Below are 24,997 nucleotides of genomic sequence, written 5' to 3'. Positions count from 1 at the left end.
TCGGAACGGTTGTGAGCAAGCGCTACGGCGAAGGTACATGTAGTGGGAGCATTGCATGCATTATTGCGTACCAGCGAAGCAGCAGATGGGCGAGGTTGGATCCAATAGATAGACGGATGGGCAGGCGGGCGGCCACTTCAGCTCTGACAGAAATTCAACATGAGAACAGTACCTGCATAGTCAGGTGTCAACAGACATCCAATAAGGTAGCTAGCACAAGGTGCATGGCCCAGCGTAGCGTATGTAGCATGGCAGAGCACAGCATTACCTTCAACTGTCTGTTGTTTATCGGCTCGTTCCTCGCATGAGAAGCTTGAAGCCACTTCAATGTGCACATCGGCGTCTCAGGCCAGGCCACTCTATCCACACGTCCACACCACCGCCATAGTAGGAAGACAACGAGACGAGGCGTGCTCAGAGAGAGACACTAGTAGGTACCTAGGTAGGCAGATTGGCAGAGGCACGCAACAGAGCTCAAAGCATGCATTCACTCATCTCTCTCCTGGCCCTCCCAGTCTAGCCCATCTCTCCACACATCTCTTCTCCCTGCGCAGCGCAACGCAGCCACCCAATCAATTGCTCCGCGTATACTCCTTCTCCCGCTTCAGCTCGTCCATCTTCGCAACCCGCTTCTTAAACTCGTCGTACTGGCACTTTTCATACGAGTGGCGTTCGTTCTGCGCGTGGGCACGGCGTTAGCGCGACCCTCCCTCTCCCCTCTCCCTCTCTCTCTCCACTGCCCCCCCAACCCCAACCCCAACCCCAAATTGTTACGCACCTCGCACTTCCATGGCAAGTAGTACTCGTCGACGCGGCAGCGGTTCAGCGGGATGAGCAGGTGCGCGCAGCCGTCGCGGTAGGCGAGCGGCAGCTTGGCGGCGGCCATGTCGTCGCGGGATGCGGGGCCTGTTGTCGTTCTTGTTAGCTGGCGTTCAGAGACGCGTGGTGTCGTTCGTGTGGTGAGGGATGGAGGGGGGAGAGGGGGAGAGGGCTGCCCAATTGGCATTGACGACGAATAGATGCGTAGATGTGTGGAGGTAGCGACAGAGAGATAGATGGCACAGGTGGACAGGCAGACAGGAGCATCGCTCCAACAACCCAGACAGACAGACTCACCGGCGGCGCCGCCCAGCCCAACCGCGTCCTTGATCTTCTCCGCAATCGTCATGCTGCTGCTCGTATCCAGCTAACAACGTGGTAGCTACAGTGTAGCGTTGTAGGTTGTCGGGCGACGAGGCGTGCGTAGTGTTAGAGGTGGTGGTCTGAGCGTGAGCTGGGTGCGGTGGTGGTGTTGATGCGGAGGTTCGGGTTCGGGGCGTTTGCGGTGTCAATCGGGTGCGGGCGTGGAGTAAAAGGTGGGTTGTCGAGGGAGGCAGCGGAGAGATGGAGCTGGAGTCCGTCCGTACACACACAGAGAGGGTGGGTGAGCGAATGGGGCGCGGCGGTGCGGTCGGGCGGTGAGGGCGAAGCCACCAGGGTGCCTGGCCGTCCGGTCGACAACCACGGGCGCCGGCCAATCGCGCGCGCCCATTAGAAACGACGTCTGCCAATGGTCTGCTGGCGGGGGATCCCCACGGCAGTCTGTCAGACCTACATGCACATGATATGTAAATGGGACGACGACCACGACGTTGTGTTCTTGACCATTCATTATATACAGCAAGAGCCTCGAGAAACGAGACAAGCATCCTCCCATCCCGTCCCATCCTAGCCCGCATCGCCTTCTCTTCACCTCACCTCCTCAACAACCCAGTGCACCTAAAGCAAGCCCATCCCCATCCCATCCTCCACACCCCCCTTCGCATCACCCACCCAGCAGGGCAACAGGGACGACACCATGACCACAAAGCGCATGAGCATGTCCAACGGCGCCTGGCAATCCCAGCTCCAAAAAAGGCTGATCAAGCAGGGTCCAAAGGATCCGTTTCACTGATTAAGCTGCACTTACAAGAGCAGATACTACAATTGATCTAAGCGGAGTTGCGAAGAGAGCGTGGAGAGGAGAGGAGATGGGGATTGCGGGCGGGGAGTGGGTTTATATAGGTCAGGAGGGAGGGAAGGAGACGCTGGGGCCATTATCGGTGGCAGACGTGGCAGCAACACGAGGTGAACTAGAAGCACTGCTCCGCTCAGAGTAGACCTCGACCATGGAGCGGCATCAACAGACTCATCACAAACACCGTCAACAGCAACGATGCTCTCGGCCAGTCGCAATCCACACCATCAGAATCAACAACGATAATCTGAACTTTTTTGGCCATTCAAACGAGAAATAAAGAGTCTTGGGCTGCGGCCTCGAGCTCGAATTCGAGGTTCGAGGCCATATTAACCCGCCCCTTCAAATATCCGTCCATCCTGTCCGGCCGTCCACCCATCCTTCCATCCATCCGTTGACCAGAAACCTAAGCGCTCAAAACGCCCAAAGAAATTAGACGAAAGAACAAAAGACAACGCCAAACAGACGACGACGACGAGCCGTGAGAGAAATCAGCATACGAGAGGAAAGAATAAAACCCCCCATTCTCCTTCCCTTCCTGACGCCCACCCTACTGACGAACCGACCGACGAGACGAGAGTCGTGAAAGAGAAAAGAATAAAACAGAGACCTTGTGGGTTGTTGAGAAGCAAGGCCGTCATCGACAGCCGGGGAAGAGGATGACAGCTGTAGCCTGCATGCGTCATCCCAAGAGCAGGATGGAAACCCAACCCAACAACCCAGCCCGATTTGGACAGCACCAGTAGCCAAGTGTACAAAGCAGCCCCCCTAGAGACACCCAGCAAATAGCCATCCATCCCATCAAAAACATCCTCAACTGCCCGACATGGCCCCAAAACATCATGCCATGTAGCCTAGCCCTCCACAGGCAGTCGTCGTCAATCATCCTTTGCGTGACGCAACAAAGCAGGATTCAAAACGAGAACGCTCATCGAAAGCTGGATCGCTGCGATAGCAACCCCATGCGAGAAGAAGAAACAGAACGGCGACGATAAACAGGACGATGAAGAAAAGGACCGCTGTCGTAAAAGTCGTGGTTTTGGTGCCGTTGATGACGCTGCTGCTGCTGCTGCTGTGGTCGTGCTGTACAAAGACATAAACAACCTTCCGGGCGGTGGTCATGACGGCGGGACGAAGATCCGTAAAAAGTAGAAGAGGAACCGAACTGCAACTCGCCACCCTTGGATCTCCAAACCCACGATCGTCGCAAACGCCAACGTCTGAAGCGCAATGGTCTCTAGATGACGAGCTCTGGTCAATAAGAATTCTCGTCTCCAAGACGCCATTGCGGATCAGACATTTTTGGCCCTTGTGCTCGCGCTGCCCACGCTCCCGACCCTGCCGCTAGTCTTCCTCACGCCGCTCGTCTTGCCATCAGTGCTTCGTCTGGTGGGGCTTCCCCTGGTCTTGGAGACGCTGATTGCGCCAGCACCGCTGCCAGTTTTGCCCAAGGGCGTCTTGGGTTTTCCGACGCGGTTCTCAACATCACTCTCGCCTCCATTCCACGTCGTAGTCGTCGTGGACATGGTGGTTGTCGTGCAGCTAACGGCTCGCCTCTTGCTGTTGCTCGTTGGGGTCTTGGAGTTGGGGGAGCGGGAGGCAGCACGCTTGGCCAGCATGCGAAGCTGATATTCCTCGTCCGACTCAGGCTCGACGGCAGACGCGCGGCGCACGTTGATGACTTCAGAGTCTGGCATTATGTACGGCTCATTCTCATGCCCGCGACACGGCGACTGGTGACGGCTTGCAGGCCCGTAAATCTTGCTAGTCTTGCGGGGCTGCCCAGGAGTAGGCGCAGGGAGATTGTCGTCATGAACTGTGGTTCCCAGGGATGCAGACGTTACGCGGTGATCGTTGGTATTGATTTCGCCAAGCGCCGCGCGCTTCTGGCTGCCGTTGGGAGGCGTAAAGGTTTGTCCGTTGCTGGCCAAGCGCTGTCTATACGACTTGGTGGGCGTCGCCGGTTGAAGCGCCATCTTCTCCTTCCAACTGTCCTCGAACCACCACTCCCTGAAAGTGCCCTGGTTGAGATGGAGCCAGTGTTGTTGAGGGCCAACGACCATTCCGGGCCTCATGAATCGCATAAAGGCAATGATTTCGTTGGCAGTGAACCCATGCCTGTAGATCAGGTAGGCACCAATCAGACATCCCGTGCGCCCCAGGCCAGCCTTGCAGTGCACCGCGATGCCCTTCTTCCGCACCGTAATCATCTCGTGGGCCAAGTTGACAAAGTTGCGGACAAGGTTGAGAGGAGGGCAAGTTCCGTCATCAAAAATCATGTCCAGGTGCTGAATGCCCAGCGCCGTAAAGTATGTTGGCGAGTAGAGCTCCGAGTTGAGGCGGACAACCAGCCCTATGTTGCGCGTCGAAAAGTGCGCCAGGACGTTCTTGAACGGAGTGGGAATGTCGGCCTTTTCAAGTTCTGCAATCGTCTTTGGCACCTGGGCGTAAAGCGGGTCCGAGGTGGGAATCACCTTGGCTGGAAGGTGCTGGGGCGATGCAAAGGCGAGAAAGTTGGGCGACACCCAGTTGAAGTCGCCCATGTCCACGCGCTCAAACTTTTCATACTCCTCGAGGCTGAAATCCCGCAGGCTGCAGATACCTTCCTCCTTCGCTTTCCACACGCCGTAGACGACGTCCTGAATGTTGATAATGTAGTCGGCCTGGCTGTATCCGGCATCTCTGAATGGCATGCACGGCGGATCCATCTGGGCAATTGGCGCAAGGGCAAGGTGTGGCGGCCAGTTTTGGATGAGCACCATGTAGCAAGCAAGCAAGCAAGCGGCATTTGCGCGGCCTAAGAAGGTCAGTGACGATGCTAGGGGAGCGGGGTTGCTGCATACTCCTCGAGTCGGCATGGCACCAGAATACGACGGGCCTGTCTTCGTTCTTGGGGGCCGCAAGCACCTCGTGGAGCAGCACGGCGAAGCGGTAGAGGTGGCCTATGTGGAGTGGGCCAAAGTCGGCGTGGAAGGCATTGTAGAGCAGGCGGCGGTCGACGGAAAAGTAGACGGGAGGAGGGGAGCTGGGCTTGGAGGCAGCGGTGCTCTGTTGGGCTCGCGAGGAGCGCTTGCTGGGAGACTTGCGCTCCTTGGACACCGGGTAGGGAAACGGCGTGTGCGCGTTGGGCGGGTGGGTATACGAAGCTAGGTACAGACGGTCCTGGATGTACTCGATAACCTGGCCGATGCTCTGGGCGCCGTTGCGATGATCCTCCTCAATTGAGGCGTTCGAAGGCATGGCGGGCGATGCGCGCGGTCAGGCGGATGGATCGCGGCAGAGGGGAAGGGGCGGCGCGGTGATGGGACGGAAGAAGACGGCGGAGCGCGTGTGGGTGGGCGTGAGGTGGTAAAATAGTGGTGGAGAGCAGCTGGTGCTGTAGCGATGGCGAGTGGGAGTCCAATGTTTTGGCGTCGTCCGAATTGGGCATGGCCTGGTTTGCGGTTGCCCGGGCAAGAATCGCTCGCTTAGTCAATTGTTATGAGCGCCACGGCGGCGTGACGGCGCATTGCCACTGGCCAGAGCTCCCGTTACGGCGGTAAATGCGCCGATCCCCGCAGATGCCGTGCACGGGCGCCGACATTGTTTTCCACAACAACCGCCAACACTTCCCCGTCGCTACGCCAGTCAACCTCCATCACCGTCATCGTCCCGCGTCATTCGTCCCCATCTCAGCCCCGTGTCCCTCTGGCTCGTGCCACCTTTCGCCTCTCTACTGTCGTGTCAGCCTGTGCCACCGCGCTGCTGTACCGCCGACACGCCTTTCAATTTTCACCGCTGGCCGGTCATTTCCCAATCAGGCAATCTCGCTTGCTTTGGTTCCTGTCAAGCAGCCATGTTGATCCGCCGTGGCAGACAAGAGGGCTGGCTCACCCTCCCCATCACCGCGCTGAAGCCATGGGCTGACCTAAACGGCCTGGCTTTCAACAACGTGTCTGTTGGCCCTCTGCCTGGGCTCGAGCATCGAGGCTCCGCTGTTGTGGCCGAGCGGGACTTGCTCGGAGACAACAACGACCCGCTCATGGCCATTCCGCGCGATCTTGTCCTCTCTCTCGAGGGGGTGCGCTTGCACGCAAAGTCGGATAAACACTTGCGCCAGCTGCTCGAGGTTTTGGGCGACTTTGGCATGGTAAGCTTCACCAATCGTCGTTGAAGATGCGTCTGGGCGGCTATCGCCTTGCCATCCTGCCCTTGTTACGCGAGATGAATCAGACGTCTTTCGGCGCGGCGCTGCAAGGACCCGCATGTCTTGTTAGAGTGCAGCTTGTCGATTCGATATCATATCCCAGAGCGTCGAACTTTGCAGAAAAGACCCAACGCAACAGCTTGGTGTATGTGTTGCCATCTCATCGTGCCCACTGAAGATGTTGCCGCTGAGACGGCGGTTGTCGTGTGAGATGTCGGACACTGAGAGGTTGAGGACAGCACAAACTTTTCATTCCACGCAGTCCATTGTCTTCTCACAGAATAGGTGGGGCACCTAATTCTTGATCCGACGTCAACATGTCCCAGTCGCTGGCAGGCGTCTGACTTCGTCTCGCGTAACAGACGGCAAATTTATTTGGGCTTTGAGATAGTCTTGCGGGGTTGCAGATAGCATTCAAGCTCACGTTTCCAGACTGCCAGGATTTCCATTCTTGTCTTTCTTCTCTATCAGTCTTCGATCTCGCGTCCAGACAACAAGATTGGCGTCAAAAATCCAATGACAGAGTATGAGGGATCAAACAGACCATGTTCAGAGGTACTGACATTTCCAGATATGTCAAATTTCTCCCTCAAGAGCTCCTCCCTACCTTTTGGACCGAGGAGGAACGCACCTTGTTGATTGGGACGACGCTCAAACCAGCGGTTGAAGCCAAGTTGAAGAGCTTGAACAAGGAGTATGAGAAGCTTCACAAGTTGACTGAGAGCATTGCCTGGTGCAATGATGACTGGTGGTACGACGACACTTATGGTCTCACCTTTGACGACTGGCTCCAAGTCGATGCCATGTATCGATCCCGTGCGCTCGAGTTTCCAGGAATTGGAGACAGCATGGTCCCGGGGATTGACATGGCCAACCACGCCAGTGGAGATGAGACGGCCGCTCTATACGAAGTGGACTCAAAGGGAAATGCTGTCCTCCTTTTGAGAGAGGGCAAGACGGTGAACGAGGGAGAGGAGGTTACAATCACGTACGGACATTTACATTCTGTCCGCGAACCATGCTAACATTTTCTAGCTACGGCGACAAGAAAGGAGCTTGTGAGATGCTCTTCTCCTATGGTTTTATCGAGGACAGCATGAACTCGGCTACGGAGCTATTCCTCGATCTGGAAATCCCCCAAGATGATCCACTAAAGGTTGCCAAGATGCACATCAACAAAGCGGCACCAGGCTTCAAAATCTTTGACAGTGAGGAGCCCAATGTCTCAAGCGAGGGCACTGGCTGGATGAGCGACTTCATTTGGCTTGTAATTGTCAACGAAGAAGACGGGCTGGAGTTTCAAATCTTGCAGACCAACGACGGTGGCAGAGAGCTACAAGTCTTTTGGAAAGAGGAGAAGCTCGAGGAGCCACACAAACTCAAAGAGCTACTCGAAGCCAATCTGTTGTGGCCAGTCTTTCAGCTCCGGGCCGTGGCATTGATACAAGACAGAGTTGAGTCACAGCTTCGTGTTTTGCACAGCTCTGAGAACGATGTCAGGGGTGTAGATAAAGACGGAGAGTTGGTAAGACAAGGAGTCTGGAATCTCGCCATGAGGTTCAGGGATCTGGAAAGAGATCTGCTGGAGCGGTCGTACGGGGATCTCGAGGAAGAAAAGGAAAAGCTTCTGGCCACGGAGACGGTGCAGCGGTACCTTGCTTTGCAAGAAGAAGAGGACTTCTCGTGAGCGTTCAACATTTTTACGGCCGATTGACAGCATTCAACACCTTCGCTTGTACAAATTTGACGACAGAGCGCCGAATCAAAGAATTCTTCTCGAAGTGAAGCCAACACATTCCGCATAGTGCCAAGGTATCCAAGCAGCCCAAGCTCGTTCCCCACGCACAACCTTACCGTCGATCACCCCGGCAGAGTCTCTTTGCGTGGTCCAGCTTTCCCCAGAATCGCGATCCGGAAGCGAGGTCATGTCAGCCAAAAGACATGCTCCGGCTGTTTCCGAGCACAGCACTTGATGCATTGTACGAGTCAACGACGCTGCCAGCCGTCCGGAAAAGAAGACCCGAATGTTGGGAATATCAGACGACACCAGGTCAAGACTGAAGTTCAATGTCCAGCAAAGGCCCTCTATGCTGACAATTCAATGGTGTTGAGCGGGCGCCACTGGGGTCTAGTTCTCTGTCGTCCAACATTGCGGTACGAGGGTACCACGGTTGAGATTATGGCTGAGCGCCATTGCCGGCTAGTCAGGCCATTTCTCGAGTGCATGTCCACCCGTCAGCTAAAAAATAGCTCTTGCATGTCGCGTGTCTGGCGTACGTGACGCCCGAGAAAAGCCAGAGCAAAAGCCTAGGGAGCGTTGCTTTTGCTCTTGGATGCATGCATGATGTGCGAGTCAGCCCTGGGGTATCCCGTCCGGCAGCTTGCAAGTTTCCAGGCACGCAGGTCTAACATCATACCATTCCCCGCGTGACCCTCTCTGGGGTGCAGAGTGGGTGCTGGCGGCGACGCAGGGCACACTCAGAGGGCCGTAGCAGCATGGTCGGTGTTGAGGCCGAGCGAGCAGCACCAATTCTCCGTGTAACGACCGCCCATGATGCCACGCCTGCTGATCGTGCCGCCTGAGATGGGACGAATAAGTAAGTGATAGCTTCTGGATGGCTTGTTGAAACGAAAAGAGCCCGGGAGGCCTCGAGCAAACACGCAGGGGTTGATTGGCTTGCGCGCGACTCCTCCCCGCAATCCCCCAGACTTCTTGCGCGGCGTTATTCTTCTTTGCCCCCGACACGTCTTCTACCACTCAACTCCAACCCGTACAATTCCATCCCCTCCCGACCCCTCACGCCCGACATCCTTCTTATCGACCAGCCTCCGCTGCGTGCCGCCCGCTCCAGTCGTCGTTCCTGCAAGCCTGCGACTCCGCCGTATGCCTGTCCGCTTTTCGCCCAAGACCGCCGACTCACGACCGCTTCGCCATATATGACAGGGCTTGCGCGCCCTCCCCCGCCCCCGTCATGCCTGGAATACTCCCCATGAAGGTCATCAAGGTCGGAACCACCTCTCAGGCCCGCATAGCCCAGGCCTGTGATCGCTGTCGGAGCAAAAAGATACGCTGCGATGGCGTGCGTCCCAGCTGCACCCAATGCCTCAACGTTGGCTTCGAGTGCCGCACCAGTGACAAATTGAGCCGCCGAGCTTTTCCCCGTGGATACACCGAGTCGCTCGAGGAGCGCGTGCGCCAGCTCGAGTGTGAAGTGAGGGAGTTGAAGGATCTGCTTGACGAAAAGGATGAGAAGATTGATGTGCTTTCGCGGATACACTCAAAATCGCCTCATGGCGCCAATAGGAGACCGGCTCCATCGGTCACTCCCCAAGCCAGGTCGCCGAGTGAGGAATCCATGGACAAGGACGATCTTTTCAAAGTCACGCAGTCGCCGCTGCTGCTCGATGAGGGCTCCGCCAACTCGTACTTTGTTGGTTCTTCTAGTGGAAGAACGTTGATCGGTATGCAGGCGCAATCCGAGTCACAGACGTCGTCTGACCTTTGCAGATGCCTTCAACCGCCGTGTGCAGGAGACTGGAAAACCGTTCCGGGTTGTCTCCCCTGAGTCTCTTCTCGAAGCTGAAAGTAGGCCCGCAACAGAAAATGGAGCGACAGATACCCCAAAGGCTCCCCCTCGAATGGTCTCTGACAAGGCCATCACCTGTTTCTTCCAAGAATTCGCTCCCATCTTCCCCGTTCTCCACAGGCCGACATTCCTCAGCTTGTACGAGGAGTTTGTGAATGACCCCGAAGCCATGACTGACAAAAAGGCCCTTGCTCAACTCAATCTCGTATTCGGTATTGCAACACTGGCTGGCGAGGTCTGACACCCTTCCCCAACCCCTTGTCGCGTACCTTTCTGACAAGCTTCAAGTCTCTGGACAAGGCGCTCGTGGACTCGTTCGAAACCCAGTGGCAGACAGCTCTTGACGCTGTCTTACACGACGCTTCGATATCTACCCTCCAGTGCCTCGTCCTTGCCCAACTTTACTGCATCCAGAGGGCAGACTACTCTCGTCTCCTCAAGTACAAGGGGATCGCCATTAGTCTTTCACACCGCCTTGGACTGCACCAGTCCCAGAAGCGCTTTGCGCTAGGTGCCCTGACTGGGGAGACGCGGAAGAAGGTCTTTTGGACGCTCTACACTCTTGATTGGTAAGTCTTGTCACTGTCTCAAGTTTCATCCAGCTGACTGGCCAAGTTTCACTGCTGCTCAACTAGGTCTGCCGAAGCACTTTAGGGAGGAGGACATTCACTGCGAATACCCAGTAGACGCCGACGATGAGTACATTACCGAAAAAGGCTTCTTGCCCTCACTCCCCGGCGAATTCACCAAAGTGTCGAGTGCCCTGGCTCTGTTCAGGGCTGTCCGGATCCTTGGCAGAATCCTTGAGGAGAATTACCCCACCTCTCCGTCTCATGATTTATCCTTTCGCAAGATGACGGCACAGTCAGACGAGCTCGATCAGTGGTCCAGCAACCTTCCTTCGCATCTCAAACTGCAATTCGCTCAGGACAAACCGAGCACAAACATGACGAGCAGCCGATCCCCAATACTGGTAAGTTCTTCCCGCAGTGGACCACGTGCAGTGCTGATGGCGTTGGCAGTCCCTGTTTTACAACTACATTCGCATACTCATTTGGCGGCCTGTGCTGTGTGCTGATCCGGGCAGCCGGGCCTCTGCTGCCGTCCTTGCCGTTGCAGGTTCGTGCAAGCATGTTGTGCAAGTTGTCCAGCTGCTCGAAGAGAGGAATTTGAGCTTCTCGCTCTGTCTCAACAAGAATGATTTGCTCGTGTCGTCTGGCTTTGGTCTATTATTCCAAGCTGCTGAGCTTGACCAGGACTCGAAGCTGTTCAAAGAAAACTTGAGATTGACAGCCGTTATTGCTGATCACCTCGACCGATCGCTCTCGCCCGCAGCAGCCTCTTTTGGAAATATCGTCAATTCCATGGCCGGCTTGCGGATTGAGCCAAAAGAGCCGGCGCAGCTCTCACCAGTAGACTCCATCCATGAGGCTTCTTCCTCACCGGATCCTCTCCGTGCCACTCATAGGCACCTTAAAGCGATTGCTTCACGACTATCTCCAAGCAGGCTCTCCCACACCGAGAACCCCGATCGCCGTGCCACGGTGCCAAACATCAGCATCAACGGAATTGGTCAACACACCAACCCCAGCGTCCAAAGCCTCAACTCGATTCATTCTGTCGCTTCTGAGCCTGCCCACGTACAACAAGCCCGTTCCGAGCCGACCATGTCGCCGCTCACCCACCGCGCTTCGTTTGGTACCACACCAAACCCCCGACTTCGCCGCACGAACACAAATCTTAATGCGCCAGCAGCCGCGCGCTGTTCTTCCACCAATCTCGACTTTCTCTCTTTTGGTAACGACCCGTCTGCTCATGCCTATTCCGCGTCCTCGCACGCAAAACCAGACATTCAAGCCTCCGACGAATGGGAACGTCTTCTGGGCGGCTTAGACAACGGCGCTACCAACATATACGACAGCATCTACGGCGGTGCTCCAATCGATGCGCTTTCCGACATTCCGCCCTCGCTGCCCAACACATCTGCTGCCATCGCAGACACGGGTCTCGTCTGGTCGCCGGGCATGTGGCACGTGGGTCTGTCGGATCACGAGCCCCAAGCACCGCCACCCCAGAGCGTCCTAAGCTTTTCAGACGAGAGTTTGACAAGCGGCAGTGACGCGTTTGACGTAGACTTTGGAAGCGCGTCGGCATCGACGGGGTCCGCCGGACCCGGCCCGGCTTCCGGCGCTGCTGGCAGCAGGCTGGAGGCACCACCTCCATCGTCAGAACCCGGCGCCTCACCCGGCCGTCGTCAGTTTCTCTACAGTGGAGGTGGAAGCGGCGGTGCCGGTGGCTCTTCGTCGTACCGCGGCTTGGTGATTCCGTCGGATTATAACGCGCATGGACACGGCGAGTGTGAGCCCTTGACCGTCATCGACGGCGGCAATTTCGGCTTGTGATGGAGCCCAGCTCGGCGGAGACGTCCTTGTAAACAGGGCGATGGCGCTGCTTTGTAAATGGAAGAGCTGAGAAGGTATTGGGACTGCTTGTTTGGTGTTTGGAGCCCAGATGGCGGCATCGGGCTGGTATTCTGTCTTGCTTGGTTCTTTTGTTCTCTGGGTGGATTGAAGTCTTTCTGTCATTGGCGAAGGTACGTTTTTTTCAAAGGCTGGCTGGTTGATTTGATTTGATTTGATTGCTTCTTTTTGTCTCTCTGTACATGCTGTCTGCGAAGCGCATTCGTTTTCTATGTGTTCACCTCACTGTGGTCATGCTTGGCGGCTGCCTTCCTCGTTCGTTCTACGCATCTCTGTACATGTAGTTAGCGAATAGCAATGGCTTTTACTGCATGCTTTTGCTCCCTGAATTTCTGTTCTTGCACTTTTTTTTTAGCTTCGCGTTGACGCTGTGGCTCCAAAGTTCCAAGTTTGTGACCCGCATCTCTTTGCGTACATCTGGCTGCCTGTTTATTGTGCAAGCACAGGTTAGCGAGCGCGTTGTCGTCGTCGTCTTAGCGAACTCCTTACGGTGAGACGTGTCGGGCATGGGACATGTGCTTTGCTGTGATTGATCTGCTTGGTTTAGTGGAGAGCTTCTGTCTGCCTATCTTTTCTGCATGGTATTCCGAAATGGATGTGAGGTTCTTCCTCTTTCCTTGGTGGTCCGTGAAATGCACGCTGTGCCAACTCCTATTATGTGAAACCTCTTCCTCATTGCCAACAATCCGCGCTTCCAATTTTCAACTTACCTTATTTCTAATAACGTAGTGACTTTGCCAGTCTCCGCCCAGAGACACGTCGAAAAGTCGGGCGGTTGTACGAAGGTCACGCTGAGCTAGAGACTGACCGAAACTTCCTGACGAGAAAACTTGTCGAACGAAGCAACTGCGACATGACTGTACAAGGAAGGCATGTGCTGTTGCTGCCTGCGTCCACCATCCTCCCTCCAGCTTCCTTCACTTTCTCTCTCCCTCAACTCCATCGATCTGTGTGCTTCCATTGCGTTTCTCCACACGTTTGTTCCTTGCACTGCTGCTCGACTCTGCTCCCCAAGCTCACATCGACGCCTGTCCTCATAACATGGCCGACGCTGTGGAAAACGACGGCGGCAACCACACCTGTGGCAATTGTTCCAAGACCTCCACCAGCCTTAAGCGTTGCTCCAAGTGTCAAACCGAACGATACTGCAATCGAGACTGCCAGAAGGCTCACTGGAAGACGCACAAGAAGGTCTGCGCGTCTCTTGCCAACGCAGCAGCGGGAGCCGGTAGCTCGACTTCCTCCAGCTCTACCTCAGCGAGCAGCAACCCTGCCGAGCCTGCCTCTTTCCCCGACAACGTTCTTGATGTTCCAGTCCCGAATCCTTTCACCCGCCTTGACAATGGCACCTGGTTGCATGGCCGGTCCGAGCGCGACACCTACAGGCTTCTGATTGATACGTACCGTATCCGTACAATGGATGAGTACAAATTGCTGGGAAAAGTCTCCTCGGACAGCGTTCTCAGCAAGCAAGTATCCAGCAGTATCGATGGCTTCAAAAAGTTCATGGACAAGGTCGAAAGGGAACACCGTCATCTGTTGCCAAAGTGGTGGAGCGATGAAAAGAGGAGGGAGTGCGAGAAGAGAGGTTTGGACGACAATGCCTGGGAAAGCCTGCGCCGTGCACCAGAAAAGGCCGACTTCGTCTCTCACTACGGCCAGCCAAGGATGCCTATGCAGCTTCGCATGTTTGCTGAGTTCATGTGTGGCCAGTGGAGCGGCCAGGATGGTAAAGGCATGAGGGAGCTCATGATGAAGATCGAGGATGGTTCGCTTCCGTGGAATTTTCACATCGACAGAAGCCAGGCCATTCCGGTCGTCCACATCTAGGGATCGTCTTGAATTGGTCTTTCCTGGGGACCGAGAACGACTCTGCCGATCAGGTTGACGGGAGTTTCTGGTGTGGTCTGCCTGTACTTGCTCCGCTTTGCTGTTGTATCTTACTGGTTACGAGATTCGAGGCGCAACGTTCGGCACTTCGAGACGAGGCAGGCTGTCTCTGTACGACCGGAACACTTTTAAATGAAGTCAGGAATAGGAGGCAGGGAAATCATCGAAAACTGGTTGACGAAGGCACAGTTTTCGAAATCCAATAGGGCAGAAAGGAGATGGAGGAGATGGAAGGCTTACTTCTAGCCATCTGAAATGGCTTTGATTCTGTCGGTAACACTTCTTACAGACCCGCGCGTAGCATCTAATGATTGCATTCCGCATGCTGTATTATCGAATAGTAACCACAAACTTTAAACGTCAAAGTTTACTCATGGGATTTTCAATACTGTGCCTAAGTCGGCCTGCTTGCATCGTGAACCAAACATTACTACAACGTCTCCGCAGCTAGCCTTTACAGCTCAAAGGACACGATGAAACCTCAAGCCCCATCACAGCCATTGTCAATCCGGAATGGACCACGTCCAGACCTGGGTACTTCAGACGAGGTTTGACGCCTTCTCGGCCCACCTAGAACCGAATGGCCCTCGTCGTAAGCTGCCAGATCGCCACTCCAGTTCCTGCGCTCGAATCACACCAACTGTTGGGTCGTGCGTGTGCGCGCGCTTGCAGCGAACAACCCAAATGCAAGATGGCATGCCCCGCAGAGAGCAGTAGTGGAGACGGGCAACTGTAGGCAAGCAGACAAGCATTCGAGAGCGTCTGGACGGCCAGGCGGACACGGCTCGGGCCAGTGCCCAGATGGGGGAACTACCCGCGTCTGGATCCCAAGGGGCCAGCAGTCAAACGTGATTGGCGAGCAGAGAGGGCCAACCACTTCGCCTGCCCGTGGTACCGTGACCGCGCTCCATTGCCGTCTATTGCCGCGTCGTTCCTGGAGCGCACTGTTGGCCCGGCGCCATCTGAGATGGCGTGGTGTGGCATGGCATGGCGAGGCTGGATGGCCTTGGCGTCGTCGGATGTCTGGCTGGCGGCCCGGGGATACGGCGGATGGATTGGATGGATTGGCGGATGAGTGGTGATGTGATATGCGGTTGTGCGGTTTATTGGAAGAAACCATCTGCCCGGATGCGGGCGTCGTGGGGTTTGGTGGATGGCCGGATGCTGGACGAAGCATTACTCCTCGGCCCAGGCCGCAGCCAGGCAACATGCGCCCAGACATTTTCGTGGAGGCGCGGGATGGATGTCATGGGATGACATGATTCGGCCGGTCTTCAAGGCTTCGTGAATGAAGTCGTCGCGCTGATGGGCCAATGAGGATGGAGATGAGGATAGGCCTCACACGTCTCCTCCCATGGACTGGCATGGCGACTTGGACGGCGTACTGAAAGAGAGCGGCAAGATCTCATGGCGATTAGCGGGACAATGCCAGGAAAACCTAGCCATAGAGACTGGAGTTGTATGAGCCACAGCTTTTCGCGCCGATCTCCTGCTGGCTGACCGAATGGCTGACTGCTCACCCTGCCCTGCTTTGCTCTGCCATGTCCAAGTCCGTGGCGTGCAGATGGAGCGCGGACATGGACATGTAAACAAACGGTTCTGCAGTTGCGGGCGTCAGGGGGTAGTAAAAACACCCCCTCCCCTTCCGGTCCCCACACAATCCTGCGGCGTATGCAAATCATAGTCCGGGGACGGCACATCGCCTCAGGCTCTCCACTCCATGTGGGTCCCATGTCTGGCCCCTCCAACCGCCGCCGCCGCCACACCACCATCACTGTCCGCCGTCATCATCCTGGCTGCTCGTCAGACCGCGCGGTCTTCGTGCCCCTTTGAGGACTCTTGCATTGCCATTGACGGTGACCCTTGCTCGTCTCCACGACTCCAGCCACGTCACCGCGATCTGCTTTGCGCTCTGAGACACACTTATTCCCGATGCTGGCCGCCAGTCATTCTGCCGTGCGAGGCCGTCCGCAATCAACATTCCTGGAAATTATACGAAGGAGAATAAACCAGATTTGGTGAGTTCTGGACGAAGCCCGATGTCTGTGCAAATGGCGCTTGTGGCTTGTTGATGCTGTCCAAGTGTGCCGAAGGGTCTTCTGCACTCATGCCGAAACGTGGTTGACGGTGGCTGGACGAATGCTGCGTTGCACGCTCTGCTTCTGGGCAATACCAAACAATACAGCCAGACGTGGTGCATGCTACATGCCGGGTGATATTTCTCAATGCCCTTTGCAGCACGAGGACTTTTACTTTTGCTGAGGCAACAAAGAGGTAATCGATTGGTCAAACAATGAGACTGAGCCATAAGTAGAAACCAACTTACTCATGTCAAAATGTTTTCTCGCTTGCAAGGAACGGTCGTTTTTGTGGAAGGTTGCCATTGAGTTTGGTCTTGATCGAGACGGAGACATTGTTGGTAGATGACCAGGAATGCGCGATTCAGCTGGCAAGTTGAATTTCGATCAGCATGAAAGCCGCTTCGCTTGTCTAGAAACTCATCCAGTAGAGTCTGTTGTATTTCTTAGTCCCGGGCCGTCCTTGATGTCTATGACGGCTTGCACGGCAAGTCGCGTCTTGACAAAGCAGCTGCGTCTGGCTGATTGGCCAAATAAAAAAGACTTGTGCCAATGACTCTGATCAATTTACAGAAACATTGGCACCATGGCTTGAATGAGATGGCTCGGGTTGTGGAATTGATCTTTCGAGAAAACCATGCTTGCAGAGACAAGGTGCCCGAGCCGTTTCCAGGTCACCCAAGACCTGAGGAGGCAGGTGGTGAGTCAAGTTGGAACTCATTTTGACCGCCATTCACTTGGGATGATGACCAGACTTGACGATGAAAATATGATGGGAAAATGGTGTTGAGGTTCACCTGCAACGACTCGGCTAAAGGGGGACGTCCTTGGCAGGATCGGCATCACGTGTTGGGAGCTCCAACAGCACGCGGCGCCAGAGCTTCCCAAGCAACGACCAACCATCAACGAAACCTCAGACATCATGGCAGACGTCGACGACAAGGAAAAAGCCGAGAAGCTCGCTGCCGCTAAGAAGCGCGTAGGTCGCTTCCTTTGGAGCCGCATTCTGCAAGGACAGGACAGCTGTTCTTTGCAAGCTAGCAATCGGACTTGCAAGCTAACAGCACGCCCAGTTTGAGCAATTGAAGAAGGAAAAAAAGGGCAAAAAGGGTGGAGGCAAGAAGAAGAAGGAAGAAGCACTGCCTGAAGCCGAAGCCGAATCATCGAGCCCGCCAGCAACCGATCAGCAGCCCGCCGAAGAAGCCTCAACTACCGCCGCCGGCGAAGACGTCAACCCAGCCGATGACGACACCCAAGAAGCTGTCACGGAGTCGCCATCAGCCGATAATGACAAGGAGGGCAAGAAATCGGATGAATCTGAAAAGACTGTCGAGGAGGCGGACCAGAACGCCCACGCTCGCGAGCCATCCTTATCTGTCCAATCCAAGCTGAGATCGGACTCGTTCCGGCGGAGCTCCTCAGCGGCAAATACAGGGTCGCCGACAACGAGCGTCAAGTCGCCAACGGCAAACCTGGGGGACGACGTGCAAGACATTTACCGCAAGCAGGTACAGCGCATCGAGGAGCTGGAAAAGGAGAACAAGCGGCTGCAGAGCGAGTCGAAGGATACCGAGGCGCGGTGGAAGAAGACCGAGCAAGAGCTGGACGAGCTTCGCGAGTCTAACAACGAGGTCGCCGAACTCAAGTCCAAAGCCGACCAGGCAGAGGCAAAGGCAGCCGAATCAGAGAAGCTTGTATGCCGCACATCCCCGGTGTCAATAGGTCGGGGCTAACAACTTCACAGAGGACCGAACTTGCCAGTCTCCAGCGCCAAAACTCGCAGCTCCAAAGCCAGACGGCCAAGCACAATCGCCGCATCTCCAATGCTTCGCCGTCACAAGATGACCTCGCCGCGCAACTGGCCTCTAAATCCGCCACGATTCAATCCCTCGAGCTCGACATTTCCAATCTGCACACTCAAATTTCACAAGCAAACACCGCTTCGTCTTCGCAAAGCGATCAAATAACAGCTCTGACTGATAAGCTTGCGCAATCCGACGCTGCCGCTCAGTCGGCCGCGCAGGAGCTCGCCGACCTCAAGCAGAATCTCGAGAAAGCCAGCGAGTCTGCGGCGGCAGAAGGCACGTCACGGTCATCGGCGGAGACGCGGATCGCCCAACTGGAAGCGGAGCTCAGCACAGCTCAACGGGCCTTGGCCGACGCGACCAAGCGGGCCGAGACGCTTGAGAAGAAGGTCGAGACTTTGACGACGCTGCACCGGGAGTCTGACGCGCGGACGCAGGCTCGCATGCGGGAGGCTGAAAAGGTAGAGCGCGAAGCCCGCGAGCTGCGCAGCCGCGTGACGGCGCTCAGCAATGAAAACGCGCGACTGAAGGAAGAGTCGGAGCGGCGGAGCCGGGCGAGCGCGGGAGCCGACGGCGACGACGCGGACGACGCAGGATTGGAAGAGATTGAGGACGAGGAGCGACGACGGCTGCGGGCGAGGATCCAGGCGCTCGAGGAAGAAAACACCGACCTGCGCCGTGGCATATGGCGCGAGTCGCGGGCGGCAATGCAGCCGCACATGGACACGGGGGCTGCTGCCAGCGGCTTCGACGAGGTCGATCTTTCGACTGGCACGCCCGTCTCCCCTTCGCGCCGGGCGACGGGAGCCAGTAGTCATCAACAACAGCACAGCAGCCTGACGGACGTCATCCAAAGCGGCATCAGCGCCTTTACGGGCAGTGATCGCCCTCGGCGTCCCTCATCCAATCTTCATCAAGGCGCCCGCAAGCAGAGCCTTGCAGGCGGAAGCAGCCTGTTGGGAGACGACGACTTTGAATTCGATGAGGACGCGTTCCGTGCGGCGCAGGAGGAGGAGGGACGTAAGCGTATCGAGCGCGTCAAGGAGATCAAGCGTGGGCTCGAGGGATGGCGCGGATGGAGGGTTGATGTCGTTGACGTGAGGGTGGGCATAGGCGGTGTGTTGGATGTGTGAGCAAGAAAGTAAAGAGTGGAAGGGGAGGATGAGAAGCGGATGGAAATTAATCACTGGCTGGTTGAACACGCAAGCAAACTAGAGGTAAAGAAGTTTTTCAAGTCTGCTCCCTTTTCACCGTGCGCTGTGTAGTCTACCATACCTTTACACGTCAATTGAATGCCTCGCGATGTCTGTTTGGCTGACTCTGAGAGAAACATATTCTGTACTACTCCTTTTCACGCCATCAGGAAAGGAAGAGGAGAAGACGAGCACGTAGTCGCTAAAATCATTCCTACCTACCCACGTACCTTGACCGAAAGCCTTCAGGCCGAATACCGATTCGTCTACATGTAGATAAATAAAACCCACGCCGCATTTTTATCCGCCGTTCTCTGCTCTAGCAAAGCTCCATGTCAACCACCACCTCTCGCAATGTCTCTCCCATCCTCGCTTCAACACACCAGCCTACTATTAATGACCGACCAACCAACCAATCGACCAATGAACTCCCTCCCCACAGCTCCCACAGTCCTCTCATCATCGCCATCTTATTCAGCCGCAAGGACATCGCCACGGTCTAGTACCACCATCCCCTACTCTCTCCACTCCTTCTCCCGCTCGCTTCACCAGCCCAGCCACCTCGTTTCTTTGTCCTCCACCTTCCGTCAGTCGTCCCGTCCGCCGCCCGTCCTGTCCGTCCAGCGCATCTCGCGCGCGCGCGCGCGTAGGGTAGAGCGGGAAAACAAACGAACGACCGAATGAGCGGGCTAGCCCGTCTGCCGTCGCCGTTGCGTTGCATGTGATGCACACGATGCGATGTGGTGCGATGTGTGCATGGCATGTAATATACAATGTTGCGTTGCGTTGCGGTCAAGACGGGTAGCATTGGCATTGGTATGTCAGACGGAGGGCGGGACGGACGCGGACGGACAGACAGGCGGGCGGGCGGGTGGGCGGAATGATGGACGGAACCAAGGAAGGAGATGGCGAGGGCGAAGGCAAAGACGGGAAGGAAAAGAAAGGGGGAAGAGTTTGTGGTGCTGTACTGCGTTATGCAGAGTTGAGAAGTGAAGCCAAGGGTTGCGCGTGCAGGTAGGTGAGGTAGGTATGTAGGGAATATTATGACGCAAAAGAGGAAAAGAGAAAGAGAAGGAAAGAAGATGAAGCAAGCCGCGGGAAAGGGAGAGAGCAATAGGAGACGACTGGAGCAAAAGAAGCAATGCTGTGCCCGCAGCGAGCTGGTTTGGGCAGTTGGGCACACGACACTGGGGGTGAGTGTACGCAGTGCTAAAGAGACTTGGCTACCAATGCTATGGCTACAGCAAGCTACCTTACCTACATTACTCTAGTAAGTCGCCTCCATAATCAGAAAAGCAATCCTCGATGAGAACAGCGTGGTACACGACAGACAAGCACGCAAGCAAACAATGGTGCTGAAGTCACCCTTCATATTTCGAGGTCCCAGCGCCCCCTTCTTCTCCCTCCCACCCCCCTTTCCTCTAACGCGCACGCACCTCACTCACTCACTTGCCATTTGCCTGCTTACTTACCCGCCATATATTGCAATCTCAACTCAGCCATCGCCTTCTCTTGGGCTCTGCTGCCACCACCACTCAGGCCGTTGGGTACCGCACTCGCTGCACTCACTGCCCAAGCTACTACGCAGCGCAACAACATCGCGCAGTGCAGCGCAGCGCAAATCAATACCAGGCACGCATCCTCCATAACCCCGTCTACACCCTCCCACACAGCGTGCGTGCGTGCGTGCGTGCCCAGGCAGCCAGGCAAGCATCGGACGGACGGACAGACAGACAGACAGACAGACGGATGGGTCGACGGGCAAGCGGCGCGGCTGGGGTGACCCCCGTTTACCCCAGATTTCTGTCCCGCGGAGGCGCCGGGCTAGACCAGGCTCGGATGCGATCAGGGGCCAGGCTGGAAGGGAAAGGAAGGGAAGGGAATTACCCCAGATGATTCGTTTTTTAGTGCTCGAGACGTTTTGGGTTGGGTTGGGGTTGAGTATTTCCGCTGGCTGGCTGGTGGAGTAGAGAGGATCGGGGAGGGGAGATGGAGAGGTGAAGAGATAAATGGAGGGGAGGGGCGAGAGAGCGAGAGTCTGCGCGCCTGTCGCGAGGGGAATGAGGAGAGTGGAGAGTCGGTCAAGAGAGAGGGAGAGAGGAGTGGGTTTTGGCTGTGCGTCGTCCATGGCTTCGTCCAGGCACACACACATCTTCTCTCTGTCTTGCTGCTCCTCCTGTACATGGGCATGCGCGTCAGGAGGTGAATGCCACGCCACCACGCCCTCTCCCTCCTACAGCACTCCCATCTCCATAACACTTCCCCAAAAACCATCATCTTCATCAACTCATCAAACCATCGTCAAACCCACACCCACACCAACCCAAAGAATCATGGTGGCCAAGCGAGCAAGCGAGCGAGCGAGAGGCTCCACGCAGAAGGACGCCCCTAAGCCAGCCAACCAGCCAACCAGCCACATCCCCGTCACGGCGCCCGGGCGGCCCAGAAAGTATGTCTGGCGTATGGGGTAGGGTATGGGGTAAAGAGGGATGATGCCAGCGCAGCGAAAAGCCTCTTTGGCGTCTTGTTTCTGCCGTGCGTCTCGCTCCCGACAGAGCGAGCGAGTGAGTGGGTGCGTGGCTTACTGACGGGCGGAATAGGGATGAGGATGGGAATGGGAAAGGGAACGAGCCAAGGCGAGGCTTGAAGTGAAGAGGTGAAGATGTGGTGGGGCGGATGGAGCAGGATGGAGAGATGGAGGGAGGGAGAGGCAGGAATGGCTTTCGTGGTGATGGCGCGCGTCTACCTAGTATGTATGCAACATAAGAGACAGTCAGCGTAGCTGGTACGAGAAGCGGATAAGGAAAAAGGAGTGGAAGAGCAGTGTGGAGAGAGGAAAGAAAGAAAGAAAGAGATTACGAAACCCACCCCCCGTTCCAATATCTACGTAAAGTCCTGCAGAGAGTCTAACGCAAAGCACCGCAAGCCCTTCAGCAACATCATGTACATACAGTACTACCGCACTCCCCCAAGCGTACGGTACAGGACAGGACAGTACACCAGCGCAGTACAGTGGAGGCGGGGCGGGGCGGGACAGCGGAGAGACCCCAGACGACCAAAATCCGGGGCGCCGCCGTAACTTAGCCAACAGCCAACCAACCAGCACGCTCCCGTGGCGAAGGCGTCATTCAGCGAGTAAGTCAGAGTAGCAGCCTTTGTCCATATTGATGGTGGCGCACTCTCTTTTACACTCATTGCATTCATTCGATTTGGGCGCAAGCCTCAGGACGGGAAGACACGCCTGCCCAGCCAGCCCAGACGGACAGGGGGAGGCGGAAAAGGGAATAGGAATGGGAAGGGCAAGGGATGGGTGTGTAGGGGTACCTTGACCAGCGAGGGGAAAATTTTTCCTGCGCTTGCTGGCTTGCGTGCATGTTAGCTATTCGCCTTCTGCTGCTGCTTTTCGTTGGTCTCGTCGTCTCGACGTTCAGAACTGCCAGAGCGTATGCTTGCTTGGGTCTGATTACACCCACCTCTTGCGCGCACACAGTGCTCGCCGGTCCTTCGCCACACCGCGCCCATTCATTGCATTCATTGTCGATACAGTGGCGCGGTCGGTGGTTAGGGTAGGCAGGTAGATGACCCGCGCCGTCTGCGCCGTCTGCGCCCTGCCGATACGCCATGCCATACCATGACGTCGCGCGCGCGCGCTCAATGCAGCCCGTCTGTGTGCCCGCCCGCACGCGCTACCCACTAACCTGCCTACCCTTGGCCTAGCGCCCTTCGATGTCCAGGTCTATAGACGCCAAGCATGCGACCACAGGCAGGCTGGAGCGAGACAGAGGTGTGGCGTAGTGCAGTGGTGAAGTGTCGACCAGACTGAACCAAAGAGCCGTCAGTGATGGGCTAGAGCAGGCGCTGCGCGAGTCCCAGTAAAAGTTGGCAGAGGAATGCTCGAGCATCAGATACGACAGAGAGGCTTCGTGCCAGCACGAAATCCACGATGAGATCCACAGCAGACAAGGTGTGGTCTCGACATCAAACCTCGGCCGGCCGGCCTTGCGCGCATGCCATGCTCTGTGGCTCATATTGCTTTTTTGGTGCCTCTGGCTCTCTTCTTTACTTTTGGTCGCTTGCTCCCGAACCCGAATCCGGATAGCGGGAGGGAGGGAGGGAGGGAGGGACGGAGTACATCAACGTGCGCGGCGCACGTGGAGAGCCCGCGCGTCAGACGGACATGGATGGACGACATCAGATCGGTTCGGCGAACAGCTGTCGTTCATGTGTCAACCGTCGACGGCCAGCGTGTCGCGAGAAGGACTTGAGGAAGATGAACAAATGGCGATTGTAGAATGGGCTGCGCAGAGCCTTGCGATTTGGTCATGCTTGACAAAACACATGTAACCTGCGCTGGCCGGGCGCTGTCCAAGACTGGCGAGTCGCTCGGATGACGGGGGAGATGAAATGAAGTGGATTGCGATGCTCGCGTTCAGTCGCTTGATCGGTAGAGCGTGCTGGTTATTCAGCCGTCGGTCGGTCGGCAGACGGGCAGGGCGGTCAAGGAGGCTGCGGCAGCCAAGTAGCGGGTTTCAAAAGTGACCTCGTGCCATGAAGAGCTGAAAAGAAACCGTCCATGGCGCGATGAAAAGACGCAGGACCTGAGTCCTGACCGATAGGCCCAACTGGTCCGCGGCATGGACCAGATCTGGGCCGCCAAACGTGCGATCCAGATCCGGACGGCCGGCCGGCTGGCTGGCTGGCCGGTTGAATTGAACTTTGGCGCTTTCGCAATGGAAAAGTGGCATTGCTTGTTGGGTTGTTGCTGTCGATGCTGGCTGGCTCATGTGGTGCGGTGCCGCGGGTGAGGTGTGTGGTTGTGGGCTGGGAAATTCCATTATGACGTCAGAGGTTGACCTCACAGCCTCCATCCCCATGCCACCGGCACGTCCAATGCGCATCGGACAAGGTCATTGGGTTCCAATGGGAAATGGAAAAGTGCACAAGTGGCAAACTACGTTGAAGGAGCCGCGCGCACGACCGTTGGTCATGCTCCAGCACAACGGAGGAGCCAGGAAACACGGCCGGGGGGCATGGCTCAGCTAGCACGCTTTTTGTCTGTTGGTCTCGAGGCTCCAGCTGGCCGGTTCAACCTCACAATCAAAGTCTCTTTGTTGCCTGTCCCTCGACGAGCGCAGCGCAGCGCAGCGCAGCGGCAGTCGTCCGCGTGAGGTGGCCTGAGAGCGGTCAAGACGGACGGATGGACGGACGGGCACCCAAGATCGTGGTCGCACGGCGTGTGCGAAAGCCATCCTCGTGGCGGGAGTCGTCTCGAACTGCTGACGTTTCGGAGCGGGCCCACTGGGCGGGAAGGGGATTGTACCACCATCAGCAGACAACCGATGTTGCTGCTGCTGTTGGTTTCCCATGATATTGGAGAGACGGAGTTTGGTATGGGAAGGCGCTTCCGTCGTGCCACCCTGAGCCCTTTTTGAGTAGTCCGGAGCACATAGCCGGAGCACCGTTGTCGTGGGAATTAAGGGAGTCGAGCTTCTATGTGTTGCCGGGTCGGAGCAGCTCAAGGTGCTGCATAGGTTCACGAATGCTTAGTGGGCAGTCGAGAGAGTTTGAACCTGCGAGCATCAAGTTCGCCCACCCAGACTGCCGAGGATAAACTTCAATATGCAGAGCTGTCAATTCAACGGTAGCCATTGTTGGCTCCGCCTTTTCGAAGGCCAATTTGGATGATGGCAGTGTTCACAAGATTGGTGGTTTGCCCACGCATCACTCGTGAAGGGCGTGGCGGATTTTGAGGAAACGCAACCACAACGTCTGTCGTACGCTT

The 24,997-nt window shown here is 56.3% G+C and overlaps 6 protein-coding genes across 6 annotated transcripts; 4 read left to right on the top strand and 2 right to left on the bottom strand.

Annotated features, from left to right (window-relative positions):
* Positions 1-179: 179 nt before the first annotated feature.
* J3D65DRAFT_642442 (NADH-ubiquinone oxidoreductase B18 subunit family protein) lies at positions 180-1,419 on the bottom strand. The gene is made up of 3 exons (XM_066801990.1): positions 1,117-1,419; positions 779-906; positions 180-677 (listed from the first exon to the last, which is right to left on the bottom strand). Exons 1-3 carry the CDS (start codon positions 1,166-1,168, stop codon positions 573-575), a joined length of 285 nt encoding a protein of 94 aa, XP_066650026.1. The 5' UTR covers positions 1,169-1,419; the 3' UTR covers positions 180-572.
* Positions 1,420-3,040: 1,621 nt separating this feature from the next.
* On the bottom strand, positions 3,041-5,401 carry J3D65DRAFT_171784 (tyrosine-protein phosphatase CDC14). The gene is made up of 2 exons (XM_066794260.1): positions 4,840-5,401; positions 3,041-4,793 (listed from the first exon to the last, which is right to left on the bottom strand). The coding sequence occupies exons 1-2, from the start codon at positions 5,234-5,236 to the stop codon at positions 3,289-3,291; spliced, it is 1,902 nt and encodes a 633-aa protein (XP_066650025.1). The 5' UTR covers positions 5,237-5,401; the 3' UTR covers positions 3,041-3,288.
* Positions 5,402-5,594: 193 nt separating this feature from the next.
* On the top strand, positions 5,595-8,004 carry J3D65DRAFT_642437 (uncharacterized protein). The gene is made up of 4 exons (XM_066801989.1): positions 5,595-6,125; positions 6,615-6,706; positions 6,754-7,170; positions 7,218-8,004. The coding sequence occupies exons 1-4, from the start codon at positions 5,832-5,834 to the stop codon at positions 7,867-7,869; spliced, it is 1,455 nt and encodes a 484-aa protein (XP_066650024.1). The 5' UTR covers positions 5,595-5,831; the 3' UTR covers positions 7,870-8,004.
* A 1,150-nt stretch (positions 8,005-9,154) lies between these two features.
* Positions 9,155-12,467, top strand: J3D65DRAFT_689058 (transcriptional activator protein-like protein acu-15; the record flags this gene model as incomplete). Its single annotated transcript, XM_066803878.1, has 5 exons — positions 9,155-9,644; positions 9,691-10,004; positions 10,058-10,338; positions 10,385-10,742; positions 10,792-12,467. 5 exons carry the CDS (start codon positions 9,155-9,157, stop codon positions 12,169-12,171), a joined length of 2,823 nt encoding a protein of 940 aa, XP_066650023.1. The 3' UTR covers positions 12,172-12,467.
* A 726-nt stretch (positions 12,468-13,193) lies between these two features.
* Positions 13,194-14,444, top strand: J3D65DRAFT_642428 (uncharacterized protein). The gene has a single exon (XM_066801988.1). The coding sequence runs from the start codon at positions 13,291-13,293 to the stop codon at positions 14,077-14,079; it is 789 nt and encodes a 262-aa protein (XP_066650022.1). The 5' UTR covers positions 13,194-13,290; the 3' UTR covers positions 14,080-14,444.
* Positions 14,445-16,892: 2,448 nt separating this feature from the next.
* Positions 16,893-19,362, top strand: J3D65DRAFT_171669 (M protein repeat-containing protein). The gene is made up of 3 exons (XM_066794258.1): positions 16,893-17,196; positions 17,291-17,911; positions 17,962-19,362. The coding sequence occupies exons 1-3, from the start codon at positions 17,140-17,142 to the stop codon at positions 19,153-19,155; spliced, it is 1,872 nt and encodes a 623-aa protein (XP_066650021.1). The 5' UTR covers positions 16,893-17,139; the 3' UTR covers positions 19,156-19,362.
* The last annotated feature ends 5,635 nt before the right edge of the window (positions 19,363-24,997 follow it).

This window comes from Phyllosticta citribraziliensis (genome assembly GCF_038025025.1).
Source record: "Phyllosticta citribraziliensis strain CPC 17464 chromosome Unknown J3D65scaffold_16, whole genome shotgun sequence".
Lineage (NCBI taxonomy): Eukaryota > Fungi > Ascomycota > Dothideomycetes > Botryosphaeriales > Phyllostictaceae > Phyllosticta > Phyllosticta citribraziliensis.
Note: the sequence above shows the minus strand (reverse complement) of the source record. Positions and strands in the feature narration are given on the sequence as shown.